This window comes from Bactrocera latifrons, unplaced genomic scaffold, assembly GCF_001853355.1.
Source record: "Bactrocera latifrons isolate USDA-ARS-PBARC rearing strain unplaced genomic scaffold, ASM185335v1 scaffold_64, whole genome shotgun sequence".
Taxonomy (NCBI): Eukaryota; Metazoa; Arthropoda; class Insecta; order Diptera; family Tephritidae; genus Bactrocera; species Bactrocera latifrons.
This window is the reverse complement of record NW_017537312.1, coordinates 647,480-666,034: the sequence shown is the minus strand read 5'-3', so window position 1 is coordinate 666,034 and position 18,555 is coordinate 647,480. Positions and strand designations below refer to the sequence as shown.

Genomic DNA, 18,555 nt, shown 5'->3' with positions numbered 1-18,555 from the left:
CTCTACTCGTCACCCTGATCACTTTGGTGTATATAACCCTATATCTGACTCTTTTAGTTTTAGGACTTACAAACAACCGTTATGTGAACAAAACTGTAATACTCTCTTTAGCAACTTTGTTGCGAGAGTATAAAAAGTTTCGGTTGCACTCGAACTTAGCTCTTCCCTTCCCAGGTGAATTTTTTTATATAATAAAGAAGTATATAAACACACACACACATCCTAACACATATCCACTCACAGTTCATCAGTTTATATATAGCGGCTATGTGCTAAATTAGTCCAATATAAAAAAATTGTCGATGATTGTAGCGATGCCGTGAGTAATAATTCATACCAGATTTCTTGAAGAAGTCTAGTCAAATGAAAACGTTTTCAATGCAACCACTTGATTCTGATCGTTGAGTTTGTTTGGCAGCTATGAGTTAAGATATCAGCGGTTTCGTCAAATGAACACCTTCCTGGTTAAAAAAGGTTGTACGAAAAGTTTCAGGTCGATCTTATAAAAACTGAGAGACAGTTCGCACTTATAGAAGGACAGATGGACGAAATCAGATCGACTCATCTGATCAATTATATATGTACCTTGTTCGATCTCCGTCGTTTCCTTTTGGGTCTTCGTGCAAACTAATGGTAGCGAAAAATATAGCTAAACATTTTTTTTCCAAAACGTATTTCTGAATTAATATTTATCAGTTATCGTGTCAATTTCAATTTTACACTTAACGATTCTATACTTATTTATCAATGCTCTTAATGCCTAAAAAAATGTAAAACAATTTATATTTTACAAATCTCAGAATTTGTATAAGATTACCACAATTTCTAAATAAAATAGTCCTAAGAGCAATAAATGAGCTATGCTACTGCAATGAAAAAGATAATTTTTTGAAATGCGACACTTTTCACATTTTCGCTTTCTTACTTTCATAAACTATACAAGTTAATAGTGTTTAAAGTTTTTGAATATTTTGTACCTACATCACCCGTCTTTCCAAACGCCCATCAGTCCACTTAAACGCGCACAAAATATAAACAACAAAAACAACTTCAAGAATAAACACACCTACTTTTTGAACATATTTTTACTTGCCAAACCCCAAAAAAAAGTTCAGTAAAGCAGGTCTAAAGCATGAAAGTGCATAACTGTAAACGTGTAAATGTACACAAGGCTCAACTGTTTTTTTACCTGTTCAAATAACGTTTTCGCTTAAAGTATTCTTCACATTTCTTTCCACGCTTTCTTCTGACTTCGTGTAGTTTTCGGAGGTTTTTGAAGCTTTTGGCATTGCTTTGGCTTTCTCGCTTTTGTTAAAGCCGCTTTTGATTTTCTGATATGCTCAAACACTTGTCCAACCACCTGTCAAACTGAAATGTATTGTTCATTGTTAATCCACCGATTATTAGTGGTAATGGTTGATGGTGATTCAACAGCTTAAAACTATAAGCAGACTTGTAAGTGTGTGTATGTATGTATGTCAGCATAGAAATTGGTTATACACGCATACATACTCAGGAATTTACATATATATATATATGTATATACACATACTTTTATATAACATTGTGGCTTAGCAATTTTGCTGGGCCAAATTCCTCTTCTCTTTGTTTTTAAAGTATAACATACACACACTTATATATATATATAATATGTAATATGTTTGTATACAAAAAAATAATATAAGTTCTCGCACAACAGCTTAAGCTGAAAAAACTAATTTCCCAGCTTCTCTTAGAAGCAGCAACTTTGAACCTACTTGAAGTCATCTGCCCTTAAGGCTTACCTACATGACCCCGACTGCCGTTGAGCGCTTAAAATTTACTCCAGCTACCGTTAGCACTGTTTCGTAGCGGTCTTTGCTTTCGTTGGGCGATTATTTTTTGTTCTTTTGTGTATTTTTGGTTTGTTTTTAGTTAGCTGATTTTCTATTTATATATCTTGCTGTATGGTCTAATCTGTTTTATTTAAAATTAACTTCACTTTGTTGCCGTTACTGTAATTATTGACAAAATTATGTTCTTGCCTTAATTGCTGATCTTAATATATACTACTATTTTTGGATTTTGTTCCTGTAATTTATTTGATCCCAATACGTCTCATGTACAAATACCATATACATGATTATATGCATCTACAAATGCTTGTATAAATTAAGCGAGGATTTTCTAAGCTGTTTGTATGCTAATTCTGAAGAATATTAATGTTTTAACCCAAATACCGCATTGAAGTTACATATTTGTTGTTTCCGCTGTAGCATCTGTTGGTATTTGTACGACTTTTGTTGCTCACGCTGTTAGTGTTACTGTTACTGTTGCTGATGCTGACGCTGTTATATCGCTGCAAACACCTGAGAGAAATGCATTTATCTTTGTCTATATACTTGTACAAAAGGGTGCTTAAAACTTTTTTKTAACTTTTCTTCAATTCTTACTTGCTCAAATGATTTTATTTGTTGTAAAAAATTCTTCACCAAACATGAGTTCAATAGCTCAACTTTAAGGGGTTGCTATTTTACTCTAGTTTCACATATACAAGGAAATTTTTTTTTCTAAAATGGAATTTCCTCACAATTGACGAAATTTTTACCAAAACCCATTTTATATTCTTAAAGTTAATACCTTTAGCTCTACCAGGCTCTAAGATAAAGTATGTTTTCTTTACAGGAATAGTAGTTACAGATATTTAAAAATTGCTAAATTTTTTCAAGTTTCAAACACTGAAAAAATTAAGAGTTTGAACAATTAGAAAAATAAATGTTTACAGCGCCCTAATATACACATTCATATATATAAATATATGCATGCATACAGTACCCCGCCAAGCCATTAGAAACACTGACAATTATTCATATAGTTTTGCGTTCAGAGTCACATAAACCAAAAATTATTCGGATATCTGAATGCAATTTTTTTATGATATTTATCTGAAATATCATCTTTTCATAAAATTGAGAAAAATTTAAATTTTTTTAGTATTTGATTGACAAACCTTTATTTTTATTAACAGCCTTTACTATTTGCGGCATATTATTCAAACAAATATTATCACTATTTTTATATCTGGATCATTTAGGCACACATCCTTAATATTATCTTTGAGTGGGGCTGTTGTAGAATTTTTTCGGGTATTCGGGGGTTTAGGTCGGGTGACATGCCCGCCTAAGGTAATTTATTGATATTAAAGTTGTGAAGGACATCAGTTGTTCGTCGGGAGGTGTTGGATATTTTACCGTTTTTTGAATGCAGTTCTCCACATAACGGTCACACGGTCTACGTCGCACAAATTGAATTGTCTCTGTCAATGCTTCTAGCCAGCATTCTTTGCTAAAGTTAACCTTTATTAGGAGAAAATCATGTTAAATAGCATTGTAACTTTGAGTGGGGGACTTTCGGGGAACGTTCATAACTTGTGTAGTTCTGATGGACTTTGACCCTTACTACTCGTTGATTTTTCGTTCCCTTGGTCAATTTTGATTTCTTTGCTGTGCGGGGATTTTTATTTTTTTTTTCTGAAAAAAATGCGTTCAACTGTTCTTTACGGTATTTTTACATGGTCATAATTTAGCTTCCTTTAAATTTCTCTAGCTGGTTTGCTGCGCGATTACAGAGCGAACCTCACTACTTTACGTCGAATGCTCTCAGGCAGTTTACCCATTTTGGGCAGCATTTCGCCGCATACTTGTGCGACCAACGGTGTAATATTTGAATGTGCGCACAATTTTTGCTACTCGAGTAACAGTAGTTGCACTCACTACATTTTTATACCCTGAACAGGGTATATTAAGTTTGTCACGAAGTTTGTAACACCCAGAAGGAAAAGTCGGAGACCTTATAAAGTATATATATAAATGATCAGTATGCTGAGTCGATTAGCCATGTCCGTTTGTCTGTCTATCTGTCTAACCGTCTGTCTGTATTTATACAAATTCTGTAAACGACATTTTCTCTTCAAGAAGCTGCTCATTTGTCGGAACTGACGATATCGAACCACTATAACATATAGCTGCCATACAAACTGAACGATCGGAATCAAGTTCTTGTATGGAAAATTTGCACATTTCACAATGTATTTCCACAAAAGTTGGCCCAAGTTATTTTCTAAAGCAAAACTGTAATCTCCGAAAAAATTATTCAGATCGGATTACTATAGCATATAGCTGCCATACAAACTGAATGATCGACTTCAATGCTTGCATGGGAAACTTCCTCATTTGACGATATATCTTCACGAAATTTGGTATGAGTTATTTTTTATAGAGATAATGTAATATCAAAATAAATTATTCAGATCGGCTCACTATAGCATAGAGCTGCCATACAAACCCAACGATAGGAATCAAGGGACTGTATGGAAAACTTTGTCATTTGACGTGGTATCTTCACGAAATTTGGCATGGATTACTGCTTAAGGTAACAATATAATCTCCATAAAAATTGTTCAGAACGGATTACTATAAGTTCCCATACAAACTGAACACATAGTTACTAACAGAGGTGCAGCTGTGAAGGGTATTTAGCTTCGGTGCAACCGAAGTTAACGTTTTTTCTTGTTTTTAATTATTTTTCTTTAGGGTGTACTTTTATCTTTTAAAAGTGCCGCAATAGCACTTTGGGTTTTCTTTGAAATGTCTGATTTTTTACCTATTTCCTAAAAAGTATATTTATCATTGTTGGTTGGTATCTCGATAAAGCTTCAAAAAAAAAAACTCTGGAATCTATGAAGTAATAGTTGAACACTTATGAAAAAATTCGATTTCCTCCATTATGCCATACAATTTACCTTTGATGAGCCAGAAATCACAAATACTAATTCCAAGTGAAGTAAACATTTCATTATGATGTCGTATTTAAGTTCCGCTAATTGTAACGGTATATTTATTTTATATTTGACACCGAGTAAAATGTAGTACACAGCCTACTTAATTCTTAGGCAGTGCAAGAAATTCAAATTATTCGCCTAGCAAGCTTCCCCAGTACGTTATTCCTAAGTTTTTATATTTATTTACCATGTTTCTAAAGGGTTGACGGCGTATTAGAGCAAGAATTTTGGTGTTACTGGTATTTCAAGAGGCTGACTTTGAATATGTTCTTATTTATAATAGAATAAATAGTCTGTGATATAAATCCTTAACATGACTAGATTTAGTGACGGATATGAGCTAACCGTTTCTCCATCCTAATGTCATTGTAAAGAACCGCTTAACTGTTGTTGAGACGTTTTAAGTAATTACTGCATATTTATTAGGCTCTTAGCTAGTTTTCCGTTTAAAGAGAATCGAAACAGAAGTGAGTGTTGGTGTTTTTAAAATTCTATTACCTAAAATATGCTCTGAATTGGAAGCTTTTATATAGCAATTTCATAGTCGTCGAATTTTCTTAATCTTTTTTGTTATTATACGAGTATTTATATATTTCTTAAGTAGGAAGTTGTTCATTAAGCATTTCGTCGGAGCATACATTACACGCCTTCCTCGGTTATTTATTTTTTAAATATAACAGAGCTTTTAAAAATAAAAATAATTGGTGCCCTAGATGGCACTATTATCAAAATTATTAAAAATTACCTATCGCTGACAATTGTCCATTATTTGCTGCAGAAGTTAATTTATTATTCGTATTGCTTTTTTCATAAATTGTAGCATAATTCTCAACCTTTATATAAAGTTAGTCATCGGAGATCTATTTCGCTAGGCTATCGAGTAGACAAAGAATAGAAACGTTGAAAAGAGTTCTTAATAAAAAACATAAGTAAATTGGTCAGAGAAGAAAAGCACTGAGAAAATTCTATCTGGAGCCTCTTGTAAAATAATGGTAATTCCTTAAGAGTGTAGACAAAAGTGAGCTGATGTGGTTTGATATTAGCCTCATTATTGAATTAGTTCGTATCCTTTCAAAGCATATGTAAATGGTAACATTTTGTTTTATTATTATTATTATTTTTTTCTTTTTCTCTACTTCCAGTTAACCAATAGGGATCCAGTAATTAACACATTCACAAATATATTTTGTTGTCGTCGACTTATGGTCCTCCCCAGTCATCCACCAGCGCACCCGTCATACTAAAATTATACCTGCATTTTTGGATACCCACACCCAGTCCTCCTCAGTCATCGGCTTGCGTTCATAAGAACTGGAAGGAAAAAAATTACTCGCATGCACCGTAAAATACAATGAAGTTTTGCAGCATGAACGGACCAAGTGAATCTGAAGTTGAAAGCTTACTTATGAGTCCATGCTGGGGTCCAACACAGAACGGCAGCCAAGATCAATATCTGCTTGATGGCCATAAATTACTGCTGGAGCACGATCTGGATTCGCTGCCCAGCGACACGGAACAGAAAAATTCGCTAGATGTGCTCGATAATCTGCTCTTGAATACATCCTCCCTGAATGCGCTGTCTGACCTGAAACCACTACCACCGTTCACCGGCTATACAGGGCACTTGTCCATAAATGGCATCTCGGGACATCATTATCATGCGATCGCACAGAGGCTACCTGATGAGAGTAACAACAATTACATACAAAGCGCCTACCAGACGAATCACACGTCGACGACCGGCAATGGCACGACCACCATACAACTGGCGGCGGCGACGTCGGGCACATCACCGTTACCATCGATGTCGAGTGGCGGTGGCGGTGGTGGTGCCAACAGTCATTGCTCTTCGGCCGATCACAACATAGTTTCCTCGTCTACATGCTTGCCTGAAAGCGTTCTGAGTCCGGACGCGGACGCTTGCCTAAACGATGTGAAACTGTTCGCTGATAGTCAATTAGATAGTAAGCTGTACTCAATGGCCGATAGTTGTGTTATGTCTGTAGGTGGCACGGCTGGTATTGGTGGTGGCGGCGGTGGTGATGCTGGCGGTGGCATAGTCAACAATGGTAATGGTATGGTGGGCGGTGGCGACCAAGGCACGGATTCGCTACACAGTAGTGTACGAATTTATACCGACGCCAAAGATCTGTCCGAGTATGTAGATATGAACTCGATAGATGACATTGCGGCCATAATTGGTTCGGCGATAGCAGACACAACGGTGCCCAATCAATTGGATAAGGATGATGGTAACGACACGCGTGACTCATGGATGGACTTGGATGCGTGGATCGATGGCAATTGCATACAGCAAGATGGCAAACTGCTTGTGTCGCAACAGGATGCGCTTAGTGAATTTATCTTGCCACACTCGCCCGTGCATCCAAACTCCACGCTACAGAATTTGCTCACGCACGGCTACATGCCCTTCCTGCAGAATCGCCTACAAAATGGTCCACCACAACAACAACAGCACACGCAACAAGCAAATACAGCCACAATGAAAAGTGAAGCGCCCAGTTCTACCTCATACTGTAACGAGTTGCCCACAGCAACATCCACCTCGAGTCCGCCAGGTTCCGTTGTCTCGACCACGGACAATCTGATGATAAATCCGCGTTATCTCACAAATCCACAGCCGTACCAAGTCTCCATGTCTTCAATGAAATCCGATGGTCTCTGCAGTCCCGACATGCTGGGCAATTATCCACACACGACGACCATTACACCCACTAGTACACCGAAAAGGAAACCTTCACGTTCCCAAAAGAAATCCAGTCAACAACAAGCGAATGCACAGTCTAGCAGTAGCGCACTTGGACCGCAACAACTCAATGCAATTTCACCATCATCCGTCAACTTCAGCGCCAACGATCTGTCTGGTCTGCTGGGGAAAGAGAAACCCGTGCATCGGTGTAGTATATGTAATCGGGGTTTTCTCAATAAGAGTAACATCAAGGTCCACCTGCGTACGCATACGGGGGAGAAACCATTCCGTTGTGATGTTTGCGCTAAAGCGTTTCGACAGAAGGCGCACTTGCTCAAACATCAACAGATACATAAGAGAATTGGGCGTGACTGACACGATGCGCGCGAGGATCACGAACAACAGAGCAGTGTTGTCATGATGCACGCCAATATGCGAGCGTTCAAGCCCAAATCTTCAAAATCGTTGCATCTGAGAGTGTCCTAAGTGTGTGCGTGTACGCGTTTGTATCGAGAGCGCGTATTTGAATATACTCTATATATTCAAGTACTTTGAAGCTACTATTAGAGTGGTTAGCTGTTCTGTGGCTATTGCCGGAGCTTCTCCGATAACTAGCCACATTAGAGCTACACCAACTCCGCCACACAACAACACTCGCGGAGGCGACGTAGTGTTCATTGAAGGCGTTGAAATGTTGCCATCACTGCGCTGAGCGTGAGGGTGGTAATTGAGTGAGAGCTTTAAGCTTACACTCAACTACTCAATGCCTCTTTGTTAGTGTTACTCAATTCAATGTCCTTCAATGAGCGAGTGCGTGTTGCGAATTCCGAAATGTATGCCCTTATACAGAGTGTGGTGAGTATTTTCTGTATATTAATTTGACTACATTTGAAAACCACTTAAATTCCATGGGATGAGAGTACAACCTTTTGTAGTTTAGTTAGTAACGAAAATACTTTTACTTTGAAAATATTGTATATTTTATGTGGCTCTTTTGGAATACGAGACACGCAGTCAATATTTGTTATTCGTTGTTGTTGATTGCTTTTGATCTCTTTAGTTTTACTCAATGTAGGCTTTAGCGCCTTTTAAAAATATGGTTTTAATAAATTAAGGCATTTAGCTCGTCATTCCCTTATACAATTTCGGAAAACCTGAAATACGTAATGTGGAAACAATATTTTAACGAATGTACGTAATAATTACTCTTTTCAGCTTTCACTATTGTTTAGAAATAAACTTTGAAAAGCTTAAAGCACTTTTATGTTAAAATTTGAATTTACAAGAAGATAGAGTAGAAACAGAGAGCTAACCGGATAAATAATTAAATCTTTCGAAAGCTTACAGCTTTTTATATTAAATTTGATTTTTGTTTAATTTATCATCAGTTTCTATTATTTATCCATATTACTAGGAAAATATATTGCATAATCAATTTGTGTGAAAATAAAAAGTGAAATAAGGTAGATGTTTCCTAAAGTTCTTTTCTGGTATACTCCAAAGCTAACATTATATAATACATAATATAGCTTTCAACAGATATTTTGGCTTGAACATTGAAACAAGGATTGAGTTGAGCGCTTTTAATCATGGTTTCACGCAATATCTGTTATTTTTTTAAATGGGAAATCCTCAAATCCGAATTCGTCAAAGAAATGGCATTGGCAACTTGACTAAAAAATACAGTTAGCGTGTGAATAGCGTTAGGCCTATATTTTAGAGCAACGTCAATGAGTGACTATAGCGAGCGAAAACTCAAAGAGAGCACAAGCAATGTAAGAACAACGGAGCGTCCAATTGTCTTTTTGCAACTGTTGTTCCGTTTTGATGCAAGTGTGCGCTCTACCAACGAAACAATGCTGCGGAAATTGTCTATAATTTACGCATATACAGTTATAATTACAAAAAAGAACACTGTTGTTTTTATAAATGGAAATTTCGGCTTAAACTAAAAACAACAAAAATTATGTAAAATTTTGAAATTCTGAATTCTATTTAAATTTAAGTTCAAAGAACGGCATGTAAAAATATAATTGTTTTAGTATAACGGTAATTTTAAACAAACTGTGTGCAGCGAATTTTGTAAAATATAGCATGCATATGGCGTAAAAGAGAGCAGAGAAATTGTACCTCAAAGTGGAAAATTATTTCATACAATTAATTTAACAATACAAAATATTACAAAAAAACTTTCAAGTAATGAAAAAATATTTTAGTAAAAAGTCGTATATAAATAAGTTTAAAAGCAATAATGTACAAACGAATATGCAATAAAGTACTGAGTTTAATAAGCGAAGTAAATGCAGTTGCAATAAACGGCCGAAATTAATTTAATGAATTACTTTAGTGAAATTTTTGTATAAAAAATTATTTGTTTAAAAAGTAAATTTATTTATATTAAAAAAAAAGTTTTTGTTTATGAAAAAATTGTGAAAATTTGTTGCAATCCTAACAGCCCTGGCGGTGCGTTAAGCGTTTTCTTGAATTCGACAGATTCATTTCAACGAAACTTCTTAAAAATGTTTAAACATTTATTTTTTTCTTTAAAATTTTAGCGATGTATATGTTAAAAATTATTATTTTATATTGGTAAGGTTATGCAAATTGATATTGTAAAAAAATAATTAAAATACATTGCTGAATCCATGATGCTTTATTTTAGTTAATATCTACTAAGTTTTAACTAGGCTTAATTTATAATTTGTAACTTACTTTTAATATGAAACGCATATGTCGTACTGTAAGTATGTAGCCTATGCAACTCTAGACAAGTAACCAATAAGCGCACACACACAAATACAAGCAAAGTTGCTCAGTTAAACAATTTATGTAAATTAAATTAATGTAAAATATTTATTGTTTATTTTTAGTTATACACTTTTGTGCAATTATTTATTTAAATGTGTATACCCCACCATTCCTCTATCCAACAACAAAAGCAATTAGGTACCTTTACCTCTTCTTCCCTTAAGTAGTTCTTTGCTAAATTAAAGAAAAATAAATACTAAAAAATGTAAATAGTTTATTATATTATATTTAGTGCAGTCTTAAATTAAATGAAATTATATTAAATATAAAATGCGTTGCAAACTGTTTCTTAAAATTTGTGAAATATAAATATTTTTTGCTTAAAAAATTCAGTTAGTTAGTTGTTAAACGAAAAAATGGTAAGTAGAATATGGAATGAAAATACTTTCGTACTGTTGTAATTTCTTTCGCAAGAAATTTAAAAGTTAAGCAAGTAGAAGGTCGAAATAAAGTATTTGTCGTCGAAGTGCCATCCAAATGTTCTGTGTATAAACTGATTTTTAAAGCAAAAACAAGAAAAAACTTTTGCATAGAATGCATAGAATAGAATAGATTGGTCGAAATGGCAGCTTTACTCGATATCGACGGTTCCGACGAATGAGCAGCTTCTTAGGGAGAAAAATGCGTGTCTGAATTTTTGCGCAACTCACAAATTGAGGGTCTGGTTGGCATATATACATACATAGATGGCGCTACCATAATTAAATATATGATTTTTAGTTAGCCTAAATCTGCAAAAGGTGCGTGTATAAATTTGACAGCTATCGCATCATTAGTTTGTGAATTATATCATTTAGAGGGAACCAACTCTTGTTTTTTGAAAAAATTGATAAAAAGGAACTTCGCATGTTAATATTAATAATAAAAATAATACAAATAGACGCGAGCGGCGCACTCCGCGAACGAGCGGAATTAGCCGAGTCATAAAAGGCAAGGGAGTTTTAAGCGTTGCGATCTTAAGCTGCTCAGCTACAGAAACAAAAATTTCAACAGCCAAAACTAAGAATTAGATTAAAGTTAATAATTTTTAAATGTTACTTGTTAAGAGTAGATAAAATAATTTTTTTAATGGTAAAGAGTGAATCTGTTAGATCAAATGTGCTGGAATGAGAATTGAAATCGTGACATATACGGCGGAATGGTTGTTTAACTCGAAATTTGTTCTAGAAAATTTTAAAAGTAAAGCTCCAAACTGCCTGGTAGAGCGAGCGGGAATGTTAAAATTAATATCAGATAGGAGAGATGGGCTACAGACTGACCCATTGATGAGTTTTACAAGAAATATTATACCAACCCCTACGACTAGCGAGTGTATCGAGATTTATAAGTTTTAAACGGTTAGTGTTAGGGGGAAGATTTAAACTGGAATCCCAATGCAAATGATTTAAGGCAAAAAGTAAAAATTGTTTCTGGACGGACTCTATTTTCTCAGAAAGAACTTGATAACAAAGGTTCCATACCACGGAAGCATACTCTAATATAGGCCTCACCAAAGATGTAAAAAGAACTTTTGTGGTAAGCGGATCTCTAAATTCTTTAGACCAACGTTTAACAAAACCAAGAGCACCTTTAGCTTTAAAACCAATTAAATATTATTTTTTAAAGGCAAAAAATTTATGCAAAAACTTGGCTTGATGAGGAGTTTCCGGACACTATCCCAGGAAAATCAAACCATCAAAGCTTGGTATGTTAATTTTAGACGTGGTGAAATAATCACCAAAAAAGCTTGTTACCGACGAAATCATTTTTTGATGTCCACAAAATAGTTTTAAATGACCGTAAATTGAAATTGTTCGAGAAAGCAAGCACTCTGAAGATGTCAACTAAACCTGTACATTCTGTTATTCAAAAAATATAAAACATTTGGACGTGAGAAAGTTCGACTGCCAAGGTTATGGCGTCTGCTTTTTTATTGACTCAAAAGATTGCTCTTCGAGAAGATATTTTCTTCTAACGAAAAGATGTTCGCCAAAACTGAGGTCTATTGGGAAGCGAACGATAAGTCGTACCACAAAAAGGGGAAAAGTTAAAGGTTCGCTATAATCATTCTATACAATTTCCATAATTTCATGCATAAAGTATATTGCTATAGTTTTTGTTGAAGCGGAAAACCAATCTCCATATTCACCATATTAAAAAAAAAATTCACGTGTTCGTTTCGGTTAGGATTAAGGAGACCTCACAGACCAGACCATTTTGAAGTATTGGCTTTGTGTTGTTCTATGAAAAATATATAAACTTGGAATCTGACGTTGGTAACCTTCCGTTAAACTAAGCAAACATCAAAAACATATGTACAAATTAGGCGCCGAGTTTCGTGCCAATTGCTCATGTAATTTGTGAAAAATAAATATAGTGCGAACTTATATTAATCATTCATCTAGTCTTATAATTTCGGTGATATTATTTCAAATTATGTTCAATTTATTCTACATTAATGCTACATTAATATATATTTTATATTGTTATAAACAATTTTAAATAATTTTGTTGTAATAAATATCCTTTTTTATTTCCTCTTCAAGTTATCTAAAATTTAGAAAAATATTCAAACATTATAAAATTAATTAATTAATAAAATTAATAAATTAATAATAATTAATTAATTAATAAAAATCCCACGAACAATGAAAATATATTGGACAAAACGGTCATTTATTTTTTCTATGTTATAAACGATCCAAACTTGCTAATAGATATGATCTATGGAATGCTGAGCACACTTTTGTGGATTAGCAACAAAATTTTTATAGCGATCTTCTTTACAACTGTGCTCAAGTGCCTCTCTATCATAACTTGCTCTCAATCTCTCTTCATCATACTTCGGCAATATGTTCAAAGTAGCAGCAACTAACAACAGCTTCTTATGATTCTATATACATCTACGTTTATATGTATGTACATACTATATATGCAATATATATATATGTATATGTTTTCATTATGTATATACATATGTATGTTAGTATGCTGAAAAATTCCACTAAAAATGCAAAACACGTTTGTAAGTGTAGAGAAATTACAACAAAAAAAAAAGCCCGAGTTGAAAAAAAAGTTAGTAATAACAAGAACAATGATAGTAATAGCTGTAGTAATAGCCAACAACTATTTTAAAAGTGGTACCCATAGTTGATTTAGTTGTTGTTGTTGCTGATTGCAAACAGAATAGAAATATCCATAATAATAGAAAGAGCTAAGATGCACACATGCATAAATATATATGCGTATGTGTGTCGATCGACATACAAACACATAAACAAGTATGTGCATGTGAGTGTTGCTTTTTATTCCATTTGAATGAGTGTATTTGAATTTTTTTGTGTGCCACTGACCTAGTTCCGTTCATCGTTCGTTTGCCAACAACAAGAAAACAGCGCACAAACGCTGTAAAAAACCAGCAACAGTAGATAGCGACTTCAGCACTGCAACAATAACAACAACAACATCGGATGCAAACACTGGCACTAACTTGTCTAAGAATTGATGATGAAAGCGGTACAGCGGGTGGTTGGGGGCACACCATTACCACTGGCAGTAGAAGTGCTAAAAGGAAAAAGCAATAAAGAAAGTAAGCAAAAATACAAAAATAACAAAAGCGTCGAAACAAAGAATTGCTGTCGAAGCGTTGGCTGGCAAAACTTCATTTGCCATTTACTTGAATAATAGCGAAAACTGAAGCAGCGTGCAAAAGCTTGTGTGTGTGCTGAGACGCATGTATTTATTTCGTGCGCAGAAAAAATTATATTATTTAGCGAAATTGAGGAAGAGTGTTGACCAAGGCAATGGTATATTAGTAGCTTAACTAAGTACATATGTATATAGTATATATGAAAATCTTATATTACCTTTTGTATATATTAAATATATATGCACATAGATTGCGAATATATGTATATACAAAAATATATTATTTGTCTCAAAAAATAATAATTTTATTTAATATTTGGAAACTCATATTTAATAACTTTTAACACTGTTTTACCAAAATATTAATGCGCATGAGCAAATGTCATAAGTCTTAAAAGCCCTCTCTTGCCATCTCGAGTGTAAAATTGTACGTCTTTGGTGGATTTCTTTCTACGTTTATCACATTTTGTTTAGTTTTTTTAACGAAACCGTTATTTGAGAAGTGGGCAAATACCCAATTTCACTGAGTTGGTAGTGTCGCCAAAAAGGTTCCCATGATTCTGGAAACATGTACTATATATTAAACTATATATTAAACTTGTCAGAGGGTGGGACCACGCCAACCTTTAGAAATTTTTCGACCGTAAATGAGTCATGTTTAGAAGTTCTCGAAAGTGAGGAAAGTTCTCTGATTGTCATTAGGATTGTCACTTAGGAGAGGCCAGAAATAATTCTATAACATATGGCTTAAGCCGCTCACAACTCCCGGTCCTATGCCAAGTGTCCTCTGGGCAGCCAAAGATCATCCATTTGACGGCGAGCTAAGCTAAGGAGGCGAAATATCCCCTCCTCAAGGAGGGGCCACCTAAAAAACGTGCCCAATGAAAAGTAAAATTCAGCATCAGAAGAGAAACCCCTCTTTTGATGATGATCATGGCAAGCGCACAAAGGATAGCGATTCAAGGGCATACACCTAGAATATCCGGTCCCTTAATTTTGAAGGTACCGCTGCCCAGCTGGTTGATGTCCTCGTTAGAGTGAAGCCCGTCATCACCGCCGTCCGAGAAATGCGATGGAGGGAACAATTAGCGCAAATTCGTTGTTGAAGAAACTTCCTCACTGAGTACTGTCATTCACTTCGGTGAATGAACATCTAGCCACAATATACATAAAAGAGAAAATCAAAGCGAAGCGCGACGCATTTGCAGAGAAAATAAAAAAGAGACCGAAATGCTTAACAAGCCAGCCGACATAAGTAGTTCCCGAAAATTTTACGAAAAAAATTTTCTTGTAGAACCCCAGAGGTGATCTGGTGATTGATGCACACTAAAATTATAGAGGGAACTCCTCTCTAGCCTTCTGAATGGCAGTGAAATTATAACACCAGGAAAAAGAGAACCTGATTTCCCATCTATGGCGATGGAGCAGACGTTGCATTGTCCGACTATGAAGAAAGAACTTTGAATAACAATTACTCGTCCGAAGAGCAACAAAACGGCGGGTGCCAATGGATTGCCGGTTGAGCTATTCAAACACGGCGGGAAAGAACTGATAAGGAGCATGCATCAGCTTCTTTGCAAAATATGGTCGGACGAAAGCATGCCCAACGATTGGAATTTGTGTGCTCTGCCCAATTCACAAAAAGGGAGACCCCAAAATCTGCACCAACTAAAGTGGGATAAGCCTCCCTAACTTCGCGTATAAGGTTCTATCGAACATATTGTGTGAAAGATTAAAGCCCACCGTCAACAAACTGATTGGACCTTATCAGTGTGGCTTTAGACAACCGACCAGATATTCTCCATGAGCCAAATCTTGGAAAAGACCGGTGAAAGGAGAATCGACACACGCCACCTCTTCGTTGATTTCAAAGCAGCACGAAAAGGAGCTGCTTTTTGCCGCGATGTCTGAATTCGGTATCCCCGGCTGTGTAAACTGACGTTGAGTAATACCAAAAGCTCCGTCAGGATCGAGAAAGACCTTTTATAGCCGTTCGATACCAAACGAGGTTTCAGACAAGGCGACTCACTATCGTGCGACTATTCAATCTGCTGCTGAAGAAAATAATTCGAGCTGGAGAACTCAATCGAGCATGTACAACCTTCTATAAGAGTGTACAGCTGCTGGCGTACGCCGATGATATTGATATCATTGGCCCCAACATCCGCGCCGTTACTCCCGCTCTCTCCAGACTGAATAAGGAAGCAAAGCCGATGGGTCTGGTAGTGAACGAGAGCGAGACGAAATATCTCCTGTCATCAAACAAACAGTAGTCACACTCGCAACTAGTCATATGGTGACAGTCATAACTTTGAATTCGTAGATAATTTCGTCTGTCTTGGAACCAGCGTAAATACCACCAACAATGTCAGCCTGGAAATCCAACACAGGGTAACTCTTGCCAACAGGTGCTATTTTGGACTAAGTAGGGAATTGGGAAGTAAATTCCTCTCTCGACGAACAAAAACCAAACTCTATGAGTCACTCATAATTCCCGTCCTGCTATATGGTGCAGAGACATGAACGATGACAACATCTGATAAGTCGACGTCCAGTCGAGAGAAACGTTCTGCGGAAGATTTAAAGTCCTTTGTGTATTAGCCACAGCGAATACCGCATTAGATAGAAATATGAATATATTTTGTTTTGTAAGACATTAATTAAAAGACAGCGGCTATGCTAGTAAGACCATGTTGGAAAGACCAAGTGGAAAGGGACCGGGCTTCGCTTCTAATATCCAATTAGCGTCACTTTGCGAAACGACTGGTGCGCTGTTGTTAACTCGGCTATAACCGGGTAGGCGGTGTCTACGCCAGTAAAGAAAACGAAGAAGAACACGCCTCTCCCTAATGCAGTTCGTAGTTCTATATAACAGCCATGTACCTTATTGTGAAGCTTAGATTGTGGCCTTTTGTGGTAGTGGCAATGATTCAATTCCGCCCAACCCTCCTTGTATGCTCAAGGTATCTCAAATATAACTTCAGTAAGAAAACGAACAGACAGGCTCTAATTCGGAATTCAAATCGTCTCGTCATTTTAAACATTTATAAATACTTACGAAACCCTACATCTATCTTGGTTAGTTTTATGTGATACAAACAACTGTTAGGTGTACAAAATTATTATACTCTGCATGTTGCTGTTGCTAGATTATAAAACTATATATTCTTAGTGGCATAAACGTAGTTTTGACAGATGACCTGGATATTTGTTACGGATTTATTCACTATATTCTGTTTGAGGTCTGGAATGTACAGAGGTAAAAGCATGTATCATCTCACAATAGTAAAACCAAAAACATCAGACTTTCATTTCTTTTTCTGGTGACTTCGAAACTCATGCCTTATAAAATTCTTTAAATATTTAATATAATTTCAAAGTAAAATTTTAGGGTAGCACAGACTTTCCGTTGTATCTGCTGATTGGCAAAGACCAGAAAATCTGAAAATGTTAAGTTTACTTTTAGGCTATTTTTTTCAGAAATATTCGGTTTCACTTTTTACCACATTTGCATAGTAGCACACCAATTACCACGAATTCTTAATTTTGGGATACCATTTTTGTTACTGCTATTAGCTCAGTGTCGCTAAATTATTTTATAGCAAACAACAAGAAAAATGTCTAGGGACTATATTCGAAGCTCGACCATGTGCTTTTCCATCATTTCCAATAATTTGTGGCGCAACGTTGGAAGCTTCTCAAAACATAGACTTCATTCATAGCTTTGCCTGCGGATTGTTGTGCTCGTCCCCAGTTTGAATTAGTTTCATAGCGTGCTATCCAACGGAAGGACTTTCGATGAAAATCCGGAGTGTAATTAGTAGAAATTATTTTAAAATGTAAACATATTTTTATTTCGATTAAATTTCTTTAGACATTGTTTAAAACTCTTAATTCATTTCATTTCTACTCTTTAAACAGTTTTACATAGAGCTTTCGTATGCCCACATATACATACATGAAACGATCAAGTAGTCCTTGTTGGCCAGTTAGCCCCAAATAAAATCAGCCTACATTCACTATACTATTGTGATCAAATTGAAAAGTGACTTTTTAATTCATACTTCGCATGTTTTTCGAATCGGGAATTTTTTTTTTACAAGGTGGTAGTACTGTTAGTGACATCTATCCTAAATTTTACGTCCATCTCATACATACATCTCATACTGCATTTGTTAATCGTAATCATTTCGCCACATTTTCAACTAAAATCGTGCCTGATTTACCTTCGTGTAACTTCTGACTTTCAGCAAATTCACATCGCCACTCCGAGGACACCGTTTTGACTCACTTGAGGATATACAAGCCCAATTGAAGAAGGCTCTGATGGCCATCGTGCGGGAGGATTTTTCCAAGTGTGATGACGGCTGGAAAATTCGTTGTCATAAGTGTATTGCAGCGGGAGGGGATTACTTTGAGGAGATGGAATTGACAAAATTCACTTATCAATTTGATCACATTAGTAGTTTCAAACACATACTGAGTTCTAAACCACACCGAATCAACTAATCAAATTTTCATATTCAAACAATCCTTATGATTTTGTTCCACCAAAAATAATTTAAAAACAATTGAACAATCTTCGTTCTCC

The 18,555-nt window shown here is 35.6% G+C and overlaps 1 protein-coding gene across 5 annotated transcripts in view; it reads left to right on the top strand.

Annotated features, from left to right (window-relative positions):
- LOC108975388 (sal-like protein 1) overlaps positions 1–9,303 on the top strand; it is a 35,612-nt gene extending 26,309 nt beyond the window's left edge. For all 5 annotated transcript variants that reach the window (XM_018943851.1, XM_018943849.1, XM_018943850.1 and 2 more), the window contains exon 3: positions 5,962–9,303. In XM_018943851.1, coding sequence (XP_018799396.1) covers positions 6,171–7,904 — 1,734 coding nt within the window. In that variant the 5' untranslated portion in view covers positions 5,962–6,170 and the 3' untranslated portion in view covers positions 7,905–9,303. The remainder of the gene's footprint in view (positions 1–5,961) is intronic.
- The last annotated feature ends 9,252 nt before the right edge of the window (positions 9,304–18,555 follow it).